At 48.9% G+C, this 22,911-nt stretch overlaps 1 protein-coding gene across 1 annotated transcript; it reads right to left on the bottom strand.

Moving 5' to 3' along the window:
• Positions 1-606: 606 nt before the first annotated feature.
• Positions 607-21,205, bottom strand: LOC147095849 (RING finger protein 225-like). Its single transcript, XM_085974851.1, has 2 exons — positions 18,319-21,205; positions 607-4,578 (listed from the first exon to the last, which is right to left on the bottom strand). Exons 1-2 carry the CDS (start codon positions 18,359-18,361, stop codon positions 3,932-3,934), a joined length of 690 nt encoding a protein of 229 aa, XP_085830977.1. The 5' UTR covers positions 18,362-21,205; the 3' UTR covers positions 607-3,931.
• Positions 21,206-22,911: the final 1,706 nt, after the last annotated feature.

Raw genomic sequence — 22,911 nt, 5'->3', positions numbered from 1 at the left:
CTGTGGCGCTGCGCCGCCGGCGATGACGTCATCGCCGTGTGGAGCACACCGCTCGTGCCCCGGCCGCGATCTTCAGGAGCGACTCCTGACTTACTGCCGGACGCTATGTCTGACGGGGTCAGGGGGACCTACCTGTGGCTGGGGAGGTGCTATTTAAAGGCGAGGTGCGGGGCGGCCATTTTTGTTGCTGGCTGCCTGCCAACACCTGCCTGCGCGCCCGTCCCTGGCCTCCTGAACCGCACCCCCCCGCGGAGTGCCAGCTGTGCTCCAAGAACCCGGCACTTCTCTTGAGTGCCGGGCTCTTTTGCCAGCACTCTCGATCCCCGGGGGCCCCGGGCCGTGCTGCACAAGGCCCCTCCCCTTTAAGAAGGGGAGGAAGGCCTGCAATGCATGTAGCGCCGTGATATTCCCTCGCAGCGCCCCAAGAGGAATGTGGGGCGCTTCCAGTAGCGCCCCGCTTCCCTCTTGGGGCGCAACTACTCAATATCCGTCATGGGGGCGCTAATTTTTTCAGGCCGCTAAAAGTAGTGCCCCGGCGAAGTTATCACCCCAAATGGGGCGTTACTCAATTTTTATACTCAGGTGTTCAAAGAAAATGAAACAAACACACTCCTTTGTTTTTAATGCCCCCTGTGATTTTTCTCCGGGGTGTTGCTCACAGCAGTGTCCTGGAGATTAATCTTCAGTTCCTGGAGACTCCAGGGCCAATCCTGGAGGGTTGGCAACCCTATATCCGGGTAGGAGGCTGTTGAGGATAACACAGCCAATTATGAGACCAGTTGCAGAACCTCAGCCACCCCAGCTGACATCAACTAAGTCAGCACAGACCGGGGTCGATGCCCGGGACCTTTCTGCTCCGTGCGGTTCAGTCGTGCATCGGGCGGTGCGTCGCTGGCAAGGCCAGCATTTACTGCCCATCTCTGGTTGCCCCTTGAGAAGGTGGCGGCGGTCCTTCTCCTTTAACTGTCCGTGTGGTGAAGGTGCTCCCACAGTGCTGTTAGGCAGGGCAGATCCAGGATCTTGACCCAGCGACCATGGTGGAACGGCCGATACAAGTCGGGATGGTGTGCGTGACTTGGAGGGGGACTCGGAGGTGGTGGTGTTCCCATGCGCCTGCTGCCCCCCTTTGTCCTTCTAGGTGGTGGAGGTCGTGGGTTTGGGAGGTGCTGCCGAAGAAGCCTCGACGAGTTGCTGCATTTACCCAGTGAGCCACTAGGGAGATTCACACTGGTCTTTTAAAGGTGTCTGTGTTGACCCATCACAGAGCGTATAGTTACAGAGGAATTGCACCAAGTTTTGGTAAATCGGACCTCATTTAATATTTAAAACATCATTGGTTCTTTTTGGAGAAGAGCGCCAGCTCCCCATGGAGAGAGGAGACTGACGAGGCACAGCAGCGAGTATTGAAGTACCTCCACCTTTAAAACAGTTGTGATCAAAAAACAGTGTCAGCAAAATAAAGAAATATATATGAGAAAGTTGTGTGTTATATGTAACATACAATGTGTACGCGATGGCCAAACAATGAACTAAGGGGGCTGGGTGTACATTGCTATGGGGGAGGATGTACCTCACTACAGCGGGGCGGGTGTACCTTGGCCGGAGCAGGTTATACGTCGCTATGCGGAGGGCGTAGCTTGCCCGGGTCCAGGTGTACCTCACTGGAGCCAGAAGCACTTCACTAAGGGCTGGGTGCATCTTGCTATAGGGCAGTGCGTACCTCGTGTGAGCGCCAAATGGACCTCACCTGAGGCACTGGTGGACCCCACCCAGCGTCAGCTGGACCTCTGCCTGGGCTGGGTATGCTTCTTGCTCTTCTGTGTGATTTGGGTTTTCCACCACTCTCCTGCTTCGTTTCCTTTAAGATGACCATTTCCGAAAGCTGCTTATAATCTCAGACTAAGCCAGGGGCATTCTCTTTCCCTCTATTTCCTCCCCTCCTCTGAAGGCCCTCACTCCTCGCCGAGGTACAGTTCCACGGGCTCCCGCCACCCTACGGATCCTTCCCCCAAGCGAGTCTGGACAGTGAGTAAGGTAATTGACTGATTGGTGGCGGGTATATCACAGCTGAGTTTGATCCTGTCCCTCCCTACACAACATCGACACTTAGTCACTGGGTTGAGATCAGGACCGGGAAGCCTGACTGATTTTTTTTTCCTTCCCTAATCCAAGGCACCCTGAGGCCAATTGAAGTGCCCTATGTCAGTTGTCCTGGCTGAGATCTGCTAACTCAGCACAGAGTAGGGACCTTCCAGCTCTGATTGGCTCAGTTCCTCATTGTCGACCCCTCACCACAATCATTTTAGGTAGTATGGTAGTGATGTATATGTAAAGAGCAAATCTAGTCCAGCTAATGAATGGACGTTAATTGATAGAAACATTCGCACAAGGAAATCCATTGTTTGTCGTTTGAGTCTACATCGTGTTACTATATTTGTACGTTACCCCATTCCTAATGTACAAGATCCCAGCAGAATGATGAGTCTGGATTCAATTCAGGGAGTGAGAACAAGGGGCTGTCCATCAAGAGTCCAGGGTGTCAAAACCCATAGAAGCAGGTCTACTGAGATCCTTTGTCACCTGGGATCCCAACCAATGATCCTATGCTAAACAAAGGAATAAGCTATAACGTCCCTGGAGAGACACACGAGTCATTGCATAGCAGGTGATCACGGGAGGAGTTCCGATCACATTCAAAGATTGTGAGCTGTCTTTGGGGTGGGAGGGTGGGGAGGTACGTGGAAGAGGAAGATACCACGTGCCTGAGTCTGATGACGATCAACGAACTAGCACGTGGCCAGAAACCAGTTCCTGTCGATGTCCTGTGTGCACCGAGTCTTGGTTCGTGTCTTTGGTTTTCGCAGTTGCATTTTATAAAAAGGCCAGGCAGTCAATACAGCGATCTGATTCCCTCACGCTCGCTTGAGTCCTTCACGTTAACTTTCTCAGTTGAGCTTCCGGATCCCTTATTCTCTCCATCACCAAGACCACCTCTGTAACATCACCTGTCTCCATCCCTGCCTCAGCCCATCTGCTGCTGAAACCCTCATCCATGCCTTTGTTACCTCTAGACTTGACTATTCCAACGCTCCCCCACATACCACCCTACATAAACTTGAGCTCATCCAAAACTCTGCTGCCCTTTCCTTAACTCGTTTCAAGTTCCCTTCACCCATGACCCCAGTGCTCGCTAACCTACATTGGCTCCTGGTCCGGCAACGCCTCGTTATCAAAAATTCTCATCCTTGGATTTAAATCCCTCCATGACCTCGCCCATCTCTATCTCTGTAACCTCTTCCAACCATACAACCCTCAGAGATCTCTCAGCGCCTCCAATTCTGGCCACTTGCGCATCCCCGATTTTCATCGCTCCACAATTGGCGGCCACGCCTTCAGCTGCCAAGGCCCATAGCTCTCGAGCTACCTCCCTAAACCTCTCCACCTCTCTCTCCTCTTATAAGATGTTCCTCAAAGCCTACCTCTTTGACCATGCTTTTGGCCACCTGTCCTAATATCTTCCAATGTGGCTCGGTGTCAAATTTTTTCTGCTAACCCTCCTATGCAGCGCCTTGGGACATTTTACGATGTTAAAGGCATTATATAAATGCAAGTTGTTGTTGTTCAGACAGTGAAGAAAGTCTATGGTTCCTTCTCAGTGTCATGGGCATAAAGCTCCAGAAATGGATTCCAAGTAGGGTATCGGAGATCTCAACATGGCTGCTCTAGCTGTGGTTAGCCGCTGAATTTACAAAGACAGTCTTATGTTCTTAAGTTCACCGTGGCCCAGAAATGTTAGTACAGGATTAAGGTAGAGTCAGAATAAAAGTGAGGAAACCAGAATGCAGCCGAGGCATTGGGCTTGAGTTCTAAGTGAGTCGTTGGCACTGGTTCAGTCATCCTTAAAGATGCAGGGGCAAGGAGCCACAATAGGTTATGGACCTTGCCCGCCTTGAGCTCCCGTTGAGTTTCTTCCACTCAAGGTAAGGGATGGCACAATTACAAAAATAAAGATTCCCGACATCACGAGGGCGATGGTGAGCAGCACCACACAAACGATGGCCACGTAGTAACACCAGCTGGAACGGAAAGGTAGCCAGTCCAGCTGCCTTGGCTCAGAGCCCGTACTGCGAGGCACCGGCTGGCCCACGTCCAGGCTCATGCTGACGCTGCTGAGGTGGATGGGCTTGAGGAACGAGCCGGGCTCCGGGTTTCTGGTGTAGAGCTTGCCCTTGTCGCGGCTGAAGCGGATCGAGTGGACGCTCCGCATGCTGGAGGGCAGGCGGGACAGGATGGCCTGGTTGTTGTCCAAGGCCGGCAGCCCCTTGCCGGAGGGCAGCGGGGTGGGGTGCCGGCACATGGGGCAGGTGACGGAGTTCACGTTGTCCGAGGACACGTTCATCCTGGCCAGGCACTCGAGGCAGAAGGTGTGCCCGCACCCCAGCAGCTTTGGCAGCTTGAAGACATTGTCGTACGGAGAGAAGCAGATGACGCACTCAAGGTCGGGGAGGCTGGAGCTTGAACACGTGGCAGGCGGGATGGTGGCGGTGATGTCCGAGCTCTCGGCCACGGTTGGATTATCTGTGTAGAGAACGGAGCAGCTATCAGTATAATGATAGAGTATGTCATATTTGATGTCATATTTGACCCTGAAATGAGCCTCCAACCACATATCCGTGGCATAACTAAGACCACCTATTTCCACCTCCGTAACATCGTCCGTCTCCGCCCTTGCCTCAGCTCATATGCTGCTGAAACCCTCATCTATGCCTTTGTTACCTCTAGACTTGACTATTCCAACGCACTCCTGGCTGGCCTCCCTCGTTCTACCCTACATAAACTTGAGGTCATCCAAAACTCGGCTGCCCATGTCCTGACTCGCACCAAGTCCCGTTCACCCATCACCCCTGTGCTCGCTGACCTACATTGATTGATTCCCGGTTAAGCAACGCCTCGATTTCAAAATTTTCATCCTTGTTTTCAAATCCCTCCATGGCCTCGCCCCTCCCTATCTCTGTAATCTCCTTCAGCCCCACAACACCCCCCGAGATATCTGCGCTCCTCTAATTCTGCCCTCTTGAGCATCCCTGGTTATATTCACTCAACCATCGGTGGCTGTGCCTTCTGTTGCCTAGGCCCTAATCTCTGGAACTCCCTCCCTAAACCTCTCTGCTTGTATTCCCTCGAGTATAGAAGATTAAGGGGTGATCTAAGTGAGGTGTTTAAGATGATTAAAGGATTTGATATTGTAGATAGAGATAAACTATTTCCTCTGGTGGGGGAGTCCAGAACAAGGGGGCATAACCTTCAAATTAGAGCTCGGCCATTCAGGGGTGATGTCAGGAAGCACTTCTTCACACAAAGGGTTGTGGAAATCTGGAACTCTCTCCCCCAAAAAGCTGTTGAGGCTGGGGGGTCAATGGAAAATCTCAAATCTGAGATAGGATTTTGTTGGGTAAGGGTTTTAAGGGTTGCGGAATCAAGGCGGATAGTCGGAGTTGAGGTACTGATCTAATTGAACAGCGGAACAGGCATGACAGGGTTGAATGGCCGTTCAATTAGATCAGTACCTCAACTCCGACTATCCGCCTTGGTTCTGTAACCCTTAAAACCCTTACCCAACAAAATCCTATCTCAGTTTTGAGATTTTTCCATTGACCCCCCAGCCTCAACAGCTTTTTGGGGGAGAGAGTTCCAGATTTTCACGACCCTTTGTGTGACGAAGTGCTTCCTGACATCACCCCTGAATGGCCGAGCTCTAATTTGAAGGTTCTGCCCCCTTGTTCTGGACTCCCCCCCACCAGAGGAAATAGTTTCTCTCTATCTACAATATCAAATCCTTTAATCATCTTAAACACCTCGATTCGATCACCCCTTAATCTTTTATACTCGAGGGAATACAAGCCCAGTCTATGTAACCTGTCCTCATAATTTAACCCTTATCATTCTGGTGAATCTGCGCTGCATCCCCTCTGCGGTTAATATATCCTTCCTGAGGTGCGGTGTCCAGAATTGAACGCAGTACCCCAGTACTAACGATAGTCTATGAACATTTATAGATGTTCCTTACTGTCAGTGTTCTGTATGAGTCTTGTGCAATTTAGAGACATTCCCTTAAAAATAACAAGCTGAGGGTGCATCAATTACACAATGTCCTTGAAACAGATTGCTCCAACCAGAGCATTGATGATAGAGTTCTGTTGGCAGAGGGTAAGCTGCTGCTTTACATAATGTTTTATATACATCCTTGTTTTCAAATCCCTCCATGGCCTCGCCCCTCCCTATCTCTGTAACCTCCTCCAGCCTCACTACCCTCCGAGACCTGTGCGCTCCTCCAATTCTGGCCTCTTGGGCACCCACAATTTTAATCGCTCCACCATTGGCGGCTGTGCCTTTAGCTGCCTAGGCGCTAAGCTCTGGAATTCCCTCCCTAAACCTCTCCACCTCACTACCTCTCTTCTCCTTTAAGTCGCTCCTTAAAACCGACCTCTTTGACCCAGCTTTTAGTCACCTGTCCTAATGTCCCCTTTTGCGACTCGGTGCCAAGTTTTGTCCGATAATCGCTCCTGTGAAGCACCTTGGGACGTTTTACTACGTTAAAGGCGCTATATAAATACAAGTTGTTGTTCTAAAAATAAATTAATTGCTTTACATTGAACAGGCTGGGCCTATACTCATTGGAATTTAGAAGAATGAGAGGTGATCTTATTGAAACATATAAGATACTGAGGGGGCACAACAAGGTAGATGCAGAGAGGATGTTTCCCTCGTGGGGAAATCTAGAACGCGGGGGCACAGTTTTAGAATAAAGGGTCGCCCTTTAGAACTGAGATGAGGAGGAATTTCTTCTCTCAGAGGGTCGTAAATCTGTGGAATTCTCTGCCCCAGAGAGCTGTGGAGGCTGGGTCATTAAATACATTTAAGGTGGAGATAGACAGATTTTTGCAAGATAAGAGAGCTATGGGGCGGGGAAGTGGCTTTGAGCCCAAGATCAACCATTATCTTATTGAATGGCAGAGCAGGCTCGAGGGGCCAAGTGGCCGACTCCTGCTCCTATTTCTTATGTTTTTCTGAACTGTAGATTACCAAGGACACAAAATTGGTTTGAAATAAGAATTTAATGCAGAAAAGTGTGAAGTGATGCATTTTGATACACGAACGTCCTTGTACATGAATCACTGAATGTTAACATGCAGGTACAGTAAGCAATTAGGAAAGCAAATCGTATGTTGGCCTTTATTACAAGATGATTTGTGTATAAGAGTAAAGACGTCTTACTGCAATTATATAGGGCCCTGGTGAGACCACACCTGGAGTATTGTGTATAGTTTTGTTCTCCTTACCTAAGGAAGGATATACTTGCCATAGAGGGAGTGCAACGAAGGTTCACCAGACTGGTTCCTGGGATGGGGCGACTGTCCTATGAGGAGAGATTGAGTAGACTAGGCCTATATTCTCTAGCATTTAGAAGAATGAGAGGTGATCTCATTGAAACATACAAAATTCTTACAGGACTTGACAGGGTAGATGCAGGGAGGATGTTTCCCTGGCTGGGGAGTCTAGAACCAGGGGTCACGGTCTCAGAATAAGGGGTCGGCCATTTAGGACTGAGATGAGGAGAAATTTCTTCACTCAGAGGGTGGTGAATATTTGGAATTCTCTACCCCAGAGGGCTGTGGAGGCTCAGTCATTGAGTATATTCAAGACAGAGATCGATAGATTTTTGAATATTAAGGGAATCAAGGGATATGGGGATAGTGCAGGAAAGTGGAGATGAGTTCGAAGATCAGCCATGATCTTATTGAATGGCGGAGCAGGCTCGAAGGGCCAAATAGCCAACTCCTGCTCCTATTTCTTATGTTCTTAATAAGGAGAGGCAGTGGTGCAATTTTAAAAGGGGTGCAGGAACAGAGAGACCTGGGGGTGTACATAGCTAAATCTTTAAAGGTGGCAGGACAAGTTGAGATGGCTGCTAAAAAAGCATACAGGATCCTAGGCTTTATAAATAGAGCCATTGATTACAAAAATAATGAAGTTAATCTAAAGCTTTATAAATCACTGGTTCGGCCCCAGCTGGAGTATTGTGTCCAATTCTGGGCACCACACTTTAGGAAGGATGTCAAGGCCTTGGAGAAGGTGCAGAGGAGATTTACTAGAATGGTACCGGGGAGGAGGGACTTCAGTGATGTGGAGAGACTGGAGAAACTGGGCTTGTTCTCCTTAGAGCAGAGAAGGATAAACAGAGGTTTAATTGAGTAGTTTAAAATATGAAGGGTTTTGATGGATTTAGGGAGAAACCGTTTCCACTGGCAGCAGGGTCGATAACCAGAGACCACTGATTTAAAGTAATTGTCAAAAGAGCCAGAGGTGAGATGAGGAAAAAAGTGTTTACGCTGCGAGTTGTTAGGATCCGACTCCCCCAAAGCCTTTCCACCATCTACAAGGCACAAGTAAGGAGTGTGATGGAATACTCTCCACTTGCCTGGATGAGTGCAGCTCCAGCAACACTTAAGAAGCTCGACACCATTCAGGACAAAGCAGCCCGCTTGATTGGCACCCCATCCACCACCTTAAATATTCACTCCCTCCACCACCACCATACCGTGGGTGCAGTGTGTACCAGCTACAAGATGCACTGCAGCAAAGCTTCTTCGGCAGCACCTCCCAAACCTGCGACCTCTTCCACCTAGAAGTTCAAGGGCAACAGGCGCATGGGAACACCACCGCCTCCAAGTTCCCCTCCAAGTCACACACCATCTTAGAAGTATATCGCCAATCCTTCATCGTCGCTGGGTCAAAATCCTGGAACTCCCTCCCTAACAGCACTATGGGAGCACCTTCACCACACGGACTGCAGCAGTTCAAGAAGGCGGCTCACCACCACCTTCTCAAGGGCAATTAGGGATGGGCAATAAATGCCGGCCTTGCCAGCGACGCCCACATCCTTTGAACGAATAATAAAAAAAAACTGGAATGCACTGCCTGAAAGGGCGGTGGAAGCAGATTCAACAGTAACTTTCAGAAGGGAATTGGATAAGTACTTGAAGGGAAGAAAATTGCAGGGCTGAGGGGGAAAGGACAGGGGGATTGGGACCAATTGGATCGCTCTTTCAAAGAGCCAGCACAGGCATGATGGGCCGAATGGTCTCCGTCTGTGTTGTAAGGTTCTATGATACTTGGTGTTACAGTGGCTGGTGAATGTAAAAAAGGAACAGCGAAGTATTACAGTTAAAAAAAAAGTTTTAAAAGAGCCTTGTGTGGTGCAAATAAAAGAGTAAATTGAAGATGTTGCAAGCTGCTCCGAGATTTCATCTGGCCGGAAATCATAGAGAGAATGACTGGAAACTTTTGAATGAGTTGCCCTGAGAACATGAAGGGACTTTCTGAGTTGTGATTGTTTGCGCAATTGAGTGGTATGCCAGTCTTTTAGGAGCCAACCACACAGTGTTGACCCGAGGTGTCGGGAGGCCTGCTCAGCAAGGGCATCAAGTGTCGACAGCATTAGAGTCATGTGCGGAGTAGAAGCAGCCAGATTCCCTTCGCTGGAGGACATTAGTGAACAGCTTTCATGGTGCCAGCCCGCAGATTACCTGAGTTCAGTCTCTGAGCTTGCTGTGGTGGTAGTTGAACTCACAATGCCTTATAAGATGTAAGAACATAAGAAATAGGAGCAGGAGTCGGCCATTCAGCCCTTCGAGCCTGCTCTGCCATTCGATAAGATCATGGCTGAGCTCCTTCCTCAACTCCACCTTCCCGCACTATCCCCATATCCCTTGGGTCTCTTAGTACCCAAAAATCTATCGATCTCTAACTTGAAAATACTCAATGACTGAGCCTCCACACCTCTATGGCATAGAGAATTCCAAAGATTCTTTTTCTTTATTTGTTCCTGGGATGCGGGCGTCGCTGGCAAGGCCGGCATTTATTGCCCATCCCTAGTTGCCCTTGAGAAGGCGGTGGTGAGCCGCCTTCTTGAACCGCTGCAGTCCGTGTGGTGAAGGTACTCCCACAGTGCCCTTAGGGAGGAGTTCCAGGATTTTGACCCAACGATAATGAAGGAACGCTGATAGACGTCCAAGTCAGTATGGTGTTTAAGTTGCAGGGGAACTTGGAGGTGATGGTGTTCCCATACCCAACCCTTTGAGTGAAGAAATTTCTCCTCATCTCAGTCCTAAATGACCGACCCCTTATTCGGAGACTCTAACCCCTAGTTCTAGACTCCCAGCCAGTCTACTCAATCTCTCCTCGTTAAAGGCGCTAGATAAATGCAAGTTGATGTTGTTGTTGCTACGAGTCCAGTAACCATAAGCGGCGCACTACAGTACCGCGCTACTGCGACAACTGGGCAAAGCGATCTGATGGAAGAAACCTGTATAAAGGGAGACCTACATAAGATGGTAACTTATTGACAATCCCAAATAGTTCAACACTGCCTTCAGTGTGCCAGTGCAGCCTTCGGTCGCCTGAGGAAGAGAGTGTTTGAAGACCAGGACCTCAAACCCAGCACCAAGCTCATGGTCTACAGAGCAGTACTGATACCCACCCTCCTGTATGCTTCAGAGACATGGACCATGTACAGCAGGCACCTCAAAGCACTGGAGAGGTACCACCAACACTGCCTCCACAAGATCCTGCAAATCCATTGGCAGGATAGGCGTATCAACGTCAGTGTTCTCGCTCAGGCCAACATCCCCAGCATCGAAGCTTTGACCACGCTCAATCAGCTCCGATGGACGGGCCACGTCGTCTGCATGCACGATACGAGACTCCCAAAACAAGCACTTTACTCTGAGTTCTGACACGGCAAGAGAGCCCCAGGTGGGCAGAGGAAATGCTTCAAGGACATCCTCAAAGCCTCCTTGAAAAAGTGCAACATCCCCACCGACACCTGGGAATCCCCAGCCCAAGACTGCACAAAGTGGAGGAGAAGCATCTGGGAAGGCGGAGAACACCTCGAGTCTCTTTGCCGGGAGCAAGCGGAAGCCAAGCGCAAACAGCGGAAGGAGCGCACGTCAACCCAAGCACCCCACCCACCCACCCCTTCAACCACCGTCTGCCCCACCTGTGACAGAGACTGTAGGTCTCGCATTGGACTCATCAGTCACCTGAGAACTCACTTTTAGTGTGGAAGCAAGTCATCCTCGGTTCTGAGGGACTGCCTAAGAGAGAGACAATGTAAAAGATGCAAGAGGCACTCTGAAACCATGGACACTCTCAAAATTACATACAAAGGACAGCCTTCAATGCACCAACCCCTTTTATACTGTTAAACTGTTTCTACGGGCAGAAGGGCCGGTAACCAGAGGACACAGATTTAAGGTAAAAGAACCTGAGGCGCCATGAGGGGAAAAGATTACGCAGCGAGTTGTTATGATCTGGAATGCACTGCCTGAAAGGGTGGTGGAGGCAGATTCAATCGTAACTTTCAAAAAGGCCTTGGGAAGGGCGAAAAATTTACATGGCGCCTTTTCACCTTCAAACACCTTGGGCCAAAATCTTCCTGGAAAAATAACGGTGTGTTAACGACGCACGCCGTTGATGGCCCAGAAATTCGGGTCGGGAGCTTCCTGCGGGTGTAAGCCCCTGACCTGCACTTACCTTGCGCGCCGGCCGTTGAGCTGTGGGCCCCCGTGGGATTCCGATCCTGGGCCTGCTCCAACTGCCGGCGCGCAGTGCTTGCGTATCCCAGGGACGCAGTTAGTTCGATGCGTCCCCTGGGATCACGTGGGCCATGGAGAGGCAATCAGAGCAGGGAATGCCCATTCATAAGTGTCAAAACTTATAAATACTACGGGCCCCAAAACATCACTAAATCTTCAAATAAATTTTAAAAAAACATCACATTTTTTAAATAAACTATAAATTACATGAAATAACTATTTTAAACAATAATTTAAATTTTTGAAAAAAATAATTTTATTTTCTAACAGGGCTAAAAATAAACTTACCTTGCTTTAAAATATTTAAAAATAATAAACCTGTGGAAAAATTGTTTTAATTTTAATTAATTCACCACTTACCTTGTAAAAAGCAGGCCTTACGCCTGCTTTTTAAATGTGTAACTTCTGGAGACTTACCCTCCCGGGAAAACCTGCGAAAAAAACCTAAGTTCGATGCGCACGCGCAGCCTCTCCCGCGCACGCATTCGAACTCTGAACCCCTTCGTTCAGAGGAACGGAAGTGCCGGTTTCTCGCGCATGCACAGTGCATGCAGGAAACCGGCACTTCCATTGGGCTTACGGGTGAGTACCCCGTGCGTACTCACCCGTGGAGACCCGAAGTTCTGGGCCAATATTAATGCGCAAATCGGCCAGCGAGTTTAGGGGATGAAGATATCTGCCGCGAGCTGCGAATCTCCAGCACTCGCTGGTTGATTTACGCCGCTCCGCCGTTTGCTTATTACTTGGAAAATAAGAATCTAAATGGGGTAGAGGAGCAAAGGGAGCACAAATATACAAATAACTAAAAGTTGCAACGCAGGTCAATAAGGCCATAAAAGAAGCAAACCAAGCACTAGGGTTTATTTCTAGAGGGATAGAATTGAAAAGTAGGGAAGTTATGCTAAACTTGTATCAAACCTTGGTTAGACCACACTTGGAATACTGTGTTATAAAAAGGATATAGAGGCACTGGAGAGGGTGCACAAAAGATTTACAAGGAAGATACCAGAAATGCGAGGGTATACATATCAGGAAAGGATGAGCAGGCTGGGTTTCTTTTCTCTTGAAAAGAGAAGGCTGAGGGGGTGACCTAATAGAGGTCTTTAAAATTATGAAAGGTTTTGATAGAGTGAGTGTGGGGAAGAACAAAACTAGAGGTCATTAATATAAGATAGTCACCAAGAAATCAAATAGGGAATTCGGAAGAAACTTCTTTACCCTTAATTGTTGTGGGTGAGGGAAGTGCCTGTAAATTTCTGGCGTCAAGCCAGGAAGAAAACAGTATGAAATGAAGCCCTTCTTTCTCCTTTTTTTGAACGTACTTTCGACTCTCTGAAGCATGACTGGCCACTCAAAAACTATGTGGAACTCGCTACCACAGGGAGTGGTTGAAGCAAATAGTATAGATGCATTTAAGAGGAGGCTTGACAAACATACGAAGGAGAAGGGAATAGAGGGTTATGCTGATAGAGTTAGATGAGGAAGGATGGGAGGAGGCTGGAGTGGAGCATAAATGCCAGCATAGACTGGTTGGGCCGAATGGCCTGTTTTTTGTGCTGAATATTCTATGAAAGAGAAGGGGAATGGAACTGATTGGATGGTTCTATCAAAGAGGCAGCACAGGCATGATGGGCCAAATGGCCTTCTTCTGTGCTGTATCATTCTATGATTCTATGAAAACACGGGACACAGCGTGACATCAATGTTCAAAGGACCTATTGTATCTGAGTCTGAAGATCATGATGACCGATGGATTGTTACTAGATTCCTTTTTGCCCTTGCCGGTCCCCAGGGGTTGAATCCCCCCACGGCTGCTGTCCCTGCTGGTATTGGGATTTGAATCTCCCCCACGGCTGCTGCCCCTGCTGGTATTGGGATTTGAATCTCCCCCACGGCCGCTGTCCCTGCTGGTATCCGGGTTTGAATCTCCCCCACGGCCGCTGCCCCTGCTGGTATTGGGATTTGAATCTCCCCCACGGCCGCTGTCCCTGCTGGTATCCGGGTTTGAATCCCCCCACGGCTGCTGTCCCTGCTGGTATCCGGGTTTGAATCTCCCCCACGGCCGCTGTCCCTGCTGGTATCCGGGTTTGAATCCCCCCACGGCTGCTGTACCTGCTGGTATCCGGGTTTGAATCTCCCCCACGGCCGCTGCCCCTGCTGGTATCCGGGTTTGAATCCCCCCCTGCAACAGCAGTCAGTACATACATTGACCATTTTGAAAATAAGGGGATAGCTGATGCCAGTCCATTAGGTGTCCGTAATTTACAGGTTTCACTGTGACTGCCTTCCTTTAATCTTCCTGTATGCTACTGGGGAAGAAGCTCTCAGTCTATATGAAAGTTTTTGAGTGGCCAATCATGCTTCAGAGTGTCGAAAGTACATTAAAAAAAAGAAGAAAGAAGGGCTTCATTTCATACTGTTTTCTTCCTGGCTTGACGCCAGAAATTTACAGGCACTTCCCTCACCCACAACAATTAAAATTTGATGGCTCGCATGATGTGTTTACTTACAGCAATCAGACTCGATGACCTTAAAGGGAAAGGTCAGTTCAACACACCTTACCAACATAATAATGAACAGTGTGTCATGTGGTGTAACAGACCCATAGTTGGTGTAGTGTGAGCAATGTCACAGCATTATTTATAATGTTTTCAACTGGGAGGAATGCAACATTGCAAATAATAATGAACAAACTTGAGAGATGCTGCGAGCCTAAATGAAATATGATATGTGAGGGGCACGAGCCCTGATTTTAACCTAATTCACCCAGCAAGAATGGGGCTGATGCCTGATTTACACCCCAGTGAACTGCTGCTGATACAGTACTGCACTTTAAAAAAAAATCATTCATGGGATGTGGGCATCACTGGCAAGGCCAGCATTTATTGCCCATCCCTAATTGCCCTTGAGAAGGTGGTGGTGAGCCGCCTTCTTGAACCGCTGCAGACCGTGCGGTGAAGGTGCTCCCACAGTGCTGTTAGGGAGGGAGTTCCAGGATTATGACCCAGCGGCGATGAAGGAACGCCGATATATTTCCAAATCAGGATGGTGTGTGACTTGGAGGGAAACTTGGAGGTGGTGGTGTTCCCATGCACCTGCTGCCCTTGTCCTTCTAGGTGGAAGAGGTCGCGGGTTTGGGAGGTGCTGTTGAAGATGCCTTGGCGAGTTGCTGCAGTGCATCTTGTAGCTGGTACACACTGCAGCCACGGTACGTCGGTGGTGGAGGGTGTGAATGTTAAAAGTGTTGGATGGGGTGCCAATTAATCCGGTTGCTTTGTCCTGGATGTTGTCGAACTTCTTGAGTGTTGTTGGAGCTGCACTCATCCAGGTAAGTGGAGAGTATTCCATCACACTCCTGACTTGTGCCTTGTAGATGGTGGAAAGGCTTTGGGGAGTCAGGAGATGTACAGCTGATACAGTACTGTACTCAGCCGTGTGTATCAGCCATGGCTCAGTTGGTAGCACCCTCGCCTCTGAATCAGAGGGTCGTGGGTCGTGGGTGGCAGAGACTTGAGCACAAAAATCTGATGCTCCCAGTGCAGTACTGAGGGAGTGCTGCACTGTCAGAGCTGCTGCCTTTCGGATGAGACATTAAACTGAAACCCCGTTGCTCTCTCAGGTGGATGTAAAATATACCATGGCACTATTTTGAAGAAGAGCAGGTGAGTTATCCTCGGTGTCCTGGGCAATAGTTATCCCTCAATCAACATCACTAAAGACAGACTGGTCATTATCACATTGCTGGTTGTGGGAGCTTGCTGTGTGCAAATTGGCTGCTGTGTTTCCCACATTACAGCAGTGACAACACTTCAAAAAGTACTTCATTGGCTGTAAAGTACTTTGGGACGTCTGGTGGTCGTGAAAGAAGCTATATAAATGCAAATCTTTCTTTTACCACAGCTGATACCATACTGTACTGTCAGTTTATGCACACTTGCACACAGATGTGCATGCAGACTCTCAACCTTGCACTCACATGTGTATACACAATCTCGCACACATGTCACACATATGTATGCACACTTGCAGACAAACTCGCGCAGACACATTTGCAAGTACACAGGCCTGCACCAAGTGCTCATAGATCACGGGACTTTCCTTCTTTAGTTCCCCATCAACGTTCCACCCTCCTCTCATGAAGGTTGCTGGCTCTTGCTGCGGTACGATTCAACAGACCACCTGCCAGCATCTCACCCACATGGACATTCCTCACAGTGAGTGTCAGCAGGGTGCTCGACTTGTCAGTTGTGCCCAATCCTGCCCTCACTCAATGCCCACACATAGGAGCAATTTTCAGCAGAGGTCGTTGCATAGTGATCAGGACCCTGGCTGATCTTTTACTTTTCTTGTCCCAGAGGCATGGAGCCTGATTGTAGTTAGGGTTACCAACCTGAGTCTCCAGGAATTAAGGATTAATCTCCTAGACACTGCTGTGAGCAATCCGGGAGGAAAAAAAGCATGGGAGAATTAAAAAAAATGATTGTATTAGTTTCTTTGAACACTTTTGTTATTAGTTATTAAAATATTGGAGATGGGGGAAAAAGTGCTGTTTGACCGGGCGGGTCAGTTGGAGGGGGGGGGAGATCATGTCACGAAACCACCAGGAATACATGCAACAAAAGTTGGCAACCCTAATTGTAGTGCTTACTTCAACTCTTTTTAAAAAATGTGCCTGTAGGTCTGTGTTAAGGGTTTGTAATGGCTAGCACAGACTGGAAGAAAATGGGGCAAAGCAAGCAGAGATTAGGGGGAGGGGTGGGGAGTGTGTGCCGTGAGGACAGGGCATTGGGGAATGGGAGCAAACACCAAGCAAAGGACAGGCAAAGTGGTTTTGTACGTGGCAGATGGAAGATAGGGAAGGTATAAGAAAGAAAGAAAGAAAGAAAGAAAGGATACAGCACAGAAGGAGGCCATTCGGCCCATCGTGCCTGTGCCGGCTCTTTGAAAGAACTATCCAATTAATCTCACTCCTATAGAAACATAGAATCATAGAATGGTTACAGCACGGAAGAAGGCCATTCAACCTGTCGAGCCCATGCCAACTCTCAGCTAGTCCCACTCCCCCGCCCTTTCCCCGTAGCCCTGCAAATTATTTTCCTTCAGATACTTATCCAACTCCCTTTTGAAAGATAAGATTGAGTCTGCCTCCACCACCCTTTCAGGCAGTGCATCTCAGATCATGACAAGTCGCTGCGCAATTCTTTCCCCCTCATGTCACCTCTGGTTCTTTAGCCAATCACCTGAAATCTGTGTCCTCTGGTTACCGACCCTTCTGCCACTGGAAACAGTTTCTCCTGATTTACTCTATCAAAACCCTTCATGATTTTGAACACCTCTATCAAATCTCCTCTTAAGCTTCTCTGCTCAAAGGAGAAAAATAAAGAAAGAATTAATTGTACCTCACACAATAACTAGAGATTCCTGGGATTTTGCTGTTCCAAATCACTTTCCAAAACTATGACCTGGATTTCCTACATTGCAACATTGTAATTACAATACTTCATTGCATAAATACTGTGGCAACAAGAGCAGGTCAGAGGCTGGGTATTCTGCGGCTAGTGTCTCACCTCCTGACTCCCCAAAGTCTTTCCGCCATCTACAAGGCACAAGTAAGAAGTGTGATGGAATACTCTCCATTTACCTGGATGAGTGCAGCTCTAACAACACTCAAGAAGCTCAACACCATCCAGGACAAAGCAGCCCGCTTGATTGGCACCCCATCCACCACCTTCAACATTCACTCCCTCCACCACCGGCGCACCGTGGCTGCAGTGTGTACCATCTACAAGATGCACTGCAGCAACTCGCCAAGGCTTCTTCGGCAGCACCTCCCAAACCCGCGACCTCTACCACCTAGAAGGACAAGGGCAGTAGACGCTTGGGAACATCGCCACCTCCAAGTTCTCCTCCAAGTCACACACCATCCTGACTTAGAAGTATATCGTCGATCCTTCATCGCTACTGGGTCAAAATCCTGGAACTCCCTCCCTAACAGCACTGTGGGAGCACCTTCACCACACGGACTGCAGCGGTTCAAGAAGGCGGCTCACCACCACCTTCTCAAGGGCAATTAGGGATGGGCAATAAATGCTGGCCTTGCCAGCGACGCCCACATCCCATAAACGAATAAAAAAAATTGGGACATCCTGAGGTCGCGAAAGTCGCTGTATTACTGTAAGTCTTTCATTCTAGAATTAGGCTGCAGAGGAAGTGGTTCCATTCCAATAGAGCCGCTCCTACACACTATCGTCCACGGAGTGGGCAATTGCTCCCTGTCACCCCCACCCCAAATCTGTTCGCGCACTGAGCTGAATCAAACTCTTTATAAACAGGAGACGCTTGTGGGATCGGCTTGCTCTCTGTATCCTGGGCTCTGCTTCACAGCTTTTCAGCCTTGGTCTGCTCCCAGCTTCCCTTTGTTTTCATACAGTCACGGCCACAAAAAAGTAACTTATTTGCGGAGCACTCGGAGACATTTCCAAGTGCCAGGGTGCTATATAATTGGAAAATTGTTATTTGCACGCCAGCTGTTAACCCCTTATATTCAGACTGTCTCGAATCCTTCTGATTGTATTTCTCATTCTTACCCTGATTAAAAAAAAACTCTTTATATATCTCTCCTGCTCTTACTGTACATTTCGCGCGCGGGAGTTGCGCTCACCTGTTTGTGGCTCTGAGCTTTCGGCTGTCGAATTGTTTTCCATCCTCCCTCCTGTTGTTGGTTCAGATCTTGTTGATTGTGTCCCGCTGCCCCTCACGAACAGGCATTCAGAATGTGTCCCGCTGTCTCTCAGTAGCAGGCATTCAGATTCTGTCCTGTTGTCTGTCAGTTATAGGCATTCCAGATGGTGCTGACTGTCAGTGAACAGTGTTCAGGCCGGTGCTGCCTCTGTCTCTCAGTAAAGCAAGTATTCGGGCTCTGTCCCGCTGTCTCGCAGCGAACCAGTGTTCAGGCTGGTGCTGCTATCTCTCAGGAACCGGTGTTCAGGATGGTGCTGTCCCGCTCTGTCTCTCAGTGAGCAATATTCAGGCTCTGTCTCATTAAACGGTGTTCAGACTGTGTCCTGCTGTCTCTCAGGAACCGGTGTACAGGCTGGTGCTGCCTCTGTCTCTCAGTGAGCAATATTCAGGCTCTGTCTCATTAAACGGTGTTCAGACTGTGTCCTGCTGTCTCTCAGGAACCGGTGTACAGGCTGGTGCTGCCTCTGTCTCTCAGTGAGCAATATTCAGGCTCTGTCTCATTAAATGGTGTTCAGGCTGTGTCCTGCTGTCTCTCAGTAGCCTGTGTCCAGGCTGGTGCTGCCTCTGTCTCCCAGTAAGCAGTATTTAGGCTTTGTTTTTCAGTTTTCCGGGCTGGTGCTGCCTCTGTCTAAGCAGTGTCCGGGCTGGTGCTGCCTCTGTCTAAGCAGTGTCCGGGCTGGTGCTGCCTCTCAGTCGCAGGTAGGCAGGATATTTGAGACTTTGTCCTGCTATCTCTCAGTAAATCGGTCCTGAGCCCGAATCGTGCTGCGCCCCTGCTTTCTGTCAGGAGCAGGTATCCAGGGTAATTTATTTTTAGACTGAGTCCTGTTTTGGTTTTGGAGGCTGATCTGATGAACTCGTTGACTGCCGCACTTGCCTCCGGGAACGTTGTGAGCCTCAGGCTTTCTTCCCCGTTCCCAGGATGCCTCGAGCTGGTCCAGCCTGTTTCACCTGCTGTGTCAGGTACACAGATTGCAGCTGGTCTGGTGCCAAGAGGCTTTCCGAGGCCAGCTCAGCTCAGCTATCACTGGGGGGATGGGTAAATAGCAGAGAGGTAGAGTCGGGCTTACTGGAGGATGGGACAGGTGGTGCGGGGGGGGAATACACAGCAGACACAGAAAGAAAGAAAATATTTGCATTTTTAGAGCGCCTTTGAAGTATTGAAGTTGAAGTGCAGTCACTGTTGTAATGTAGGAAACGTGGCAGCCAATTTGCACACAACAATCTCACAAACAGCAATGTGATAACGACCAGATAATCTGTTTTTTTGTGTTAGTTGATTGAAGGAGAAATATTGGCCCAGGACACCGGGGAGAACTCCTCCGCTTGTCTTCCAAATAGTGTCGCGGGATCTTTTACGTTCACCCGAGAGGGCAGACAGGGTCTCCTGTTTAACGTCTCATCCGACAGACGGCACCTCTGACAGTGCAGCGCTCCCTCGGTACTGCACTGGGAGTGTCAGCCTAGATTTTTGTGCTCAAGTCTCTGGAGTGGGACTATGAACCCGCGACCTTCTGACTGAGAGACGAGGGTGCTACCCACTGAGCCATGGCTGACACGCAGCTGGTAGACCTACTATTACTGAAGTTTCAGGGGGAATGATACATAGCAGGATCGAAAACCAGAGGACACAAATTTAAGGTGATTGGCAAAAGAACCAGAGGCGACGTGAGAAAAAACGTTTTTACGCAGCGAGTGATTAAGATCTGGAATGCACTGTCTGAAAGGGGGGTGGGGGGGAGGGGGGTGGAGGCAGACTCAATCTTATCTTTCAAAAGGAAAAAAGTTTGTATGGCTACAGGGAAAGGGTGGGGGAGTGGGACGGAGCTGAGAGCTGGCACGGGCTCGATGGGCCGAATGGCCTTATTCCGTGCTGTAACCATTCTATGATTCAGAGAGAAAACCAGGACGTCAACCTGGCTCAGTGGTAGGACACTGCCCTTTGAGTCAGAGAACACTATTCCAGGCACATAGTCTAGGCTGATACTTCAGTGCAGTATTGAAGGAATGATGCCTTGTTGGAGGTGCTGTCTTTCAAACATTAAACCAAGGCCCCACTTGCCTGGTGATAGCAAAATACTGCGGATGCTGGAAATCCAAAATAACAACAGAAAACGCTGGAAAAACTCAGCAGGCCAGGCAACATCTGTGGAAAGAGAAACAGAGTTAACGTTTCAGGTCGAAACCCTTCGTCAGAACTGAGAAAAAAGCAGGGAATGAAACAGATTAAAAGGCCAGTTTGGGGGCTGGGAAATGGGGGAGGGGATGAAAGAACAAAAGGGAAGGTCTGGGAGAGGTTAGGAGACATTAAGAGATATTCAAGGCGAGACGAGATGGTAATAGGACAGGTAAAGAGACAAAGGATGGCTCTAGATGAAGTGTGAAATGCGCTGGCAGAATGAGAGACAGCTGCCATGTGGGAGAGAAAAAAGGAAAAGGCACAAACCAAAGGTGTGGATAAAAAATATATAAAAATATAATAGGGGCCGAGGTTATGGTCTGAAATTGTTGAACTCGATATTGAGTCCGGAAGGCTGCAGAGTGCCTAATCGGAAGATGAGGTGCTGTTCCTCGAGCTTCCGTGGAACAATACAAGAGGCCAAGGACGGTGAGGTCTGAGTGGGAATGGAGTGGTGAATTGAAATGACAGGCGACCGGAAGCTCGGGGTCACCCTTACGGGCTGAACATAGAAACATAGAAACTAGGAGCAGGAGTAGGCCATTCGGCCCTTCGAGCCTGCTCCGCCATTCAACGAGATCATGGCTGATCATCCAAACCCTAGCACCCGGTCCCTACACCGACAGCCATCCCGCCCAAGCCCTATCCCCGTAACCCCACGTATTTAATCCCCCCTAACACTAAGGGCCAATTTTTTATCATGGCCAATCAACCTAACGGAGGTGTTCCGCAAAGCAGTCACCCAATCTGCGTTTGGTCTCCCCAATGTAGAGGAGACCACATCGTGAGCAGCGAATACAGTATACTAGATTGCAAGAAGTACAAGTAAATCGCTGTTTCACCTGGAAGGGGTGTTTGGGACCCTGGACAGTGGGAAGGGGGGAGGTATAAGGGCAGGTGTTGCATCTCCTGTGCTTGCATGGGAAGGTGCCGGCCCCACTTGCCTGTTTAGGTTGATGTAAAAGATCCCAGGCACTATTCGAAGAAGAGCAGCAGAAGGCAGTTCCTCCACCAAAAATAGATTATCTGGTCATTTATATCACTGCTGTTCATGGGATCTTGCTGCTGGCTACTGATTGGCCTGCAAAACAATAGTGACTATAGTCTGAAAAGTTGTGAAGTAGTGTGGGACATCCCGAGGACATGTAAGATGCTATATATGCTCTGATTTTCTTTTGTTTAACGGGATAGAGTCATAGAGTCATAGAGATATACAACACAGAAAGAGGCCCTTTGGCCCATCATGTCCGCACTGGCCATCAAGCCCTGTCTATTCTAATCCCATTTTCCAGCACTTGGTCCGTAGCCTTGTATGCTATGGCATTTCAAGTGCTCATCTAAATGCTTCTTGAATGTTGTGAGGGTTCCTGCCTCTACCACCCTTTCAGGCAGTGAGTTCCAGATTCCAACCACCCTCTGGGTGAAAAAGTTCTTCCTCAAATCCCCTCTAAACCTCCTGCCCCTTACCTTGAAACTATGCCCCCTGGTTATTGCCCCTCTACTAAGGGGAAAAGTTCCTTTCTATCTACCCTATCTATGCCCCTCATAATGTTGTGCACCTCAATCAGGTCCCCCCTCAGCCTTCTCTGCTCTAAGGAAAACAACCCCAGCCTGTCCAGTCTCTCTTCATAGCTGAAGCGCTCCAGTCCAGGTAACATCCTGGTGAATCTCCTCTGCACCCTCTCCAATGCAATCACATCCCTCCTGTAATGTGGCGACCAGAACTGCACACAGTATTCCAGCTGTGGCCTAACTAACGTTTTGTACAGCTCCATCATAACCTCCCTGCTCTTATATTCTATGCCTCGGCTAATGAAGGCAAGTATCCCATATGCCTTTTTAACCACCTTATCTACCTGTCCTGCTGCTTTTGGGGATCTATGTACATGCACACCAAGGTCCCTCTGATCCTCTGTCCTTCCTAGGGTCCTACCATTCATTGTGTATTCCCTTGCCTTGTTAGTCCTCCCAAAATGCATCACCTCACACTTTTCAGGGTTAAATTCCATTTACCACTGTTCTGCCCATCTAACCAACCCGTCTATATCGTCCTGTAGCCTGAGGCTTCCCTCCTCACTCTTTACCACTCCACCAATTTTCGTGTCATCTGCGAAATTACTGATCATACCTCCTACATTCATATCTAAATCATTAATGTACACTACAAACAGCAAAGGACCCAGCACCGATCTCTGTGGTACACCACTGGACACAGGCTTCCAGTCACAAAAACAACCTTCAACCATCACCCTCTGCCTCCTGCCCGAAGCCAATTTTGGATCCAATGTGCCAAATTGCCCTGGATCCCATGGGCTCTTACCTTCTTGACCAGTC

This window comes from Somniosus microcephalus, unplaced genomic scaffold (genome assembly GCF_052327205.1).
Source record: "Somniosus microcephalus isolate GS21.2 unplaced genomic scaffold, FLI_Smic_1.0 unresolved_chr1, whole genome shotgun sequence".
NCBI lineage: Eukaryota > Metazoa > Chordata > Chondrichthyes > Squaliformes > Somniosidae > Somniosus > Somniosus microcephalus.
Note: the sequence above shows the minus strand (reverse complement) of the source record. Positions and strands in the feature narration are given on the sequence as shown.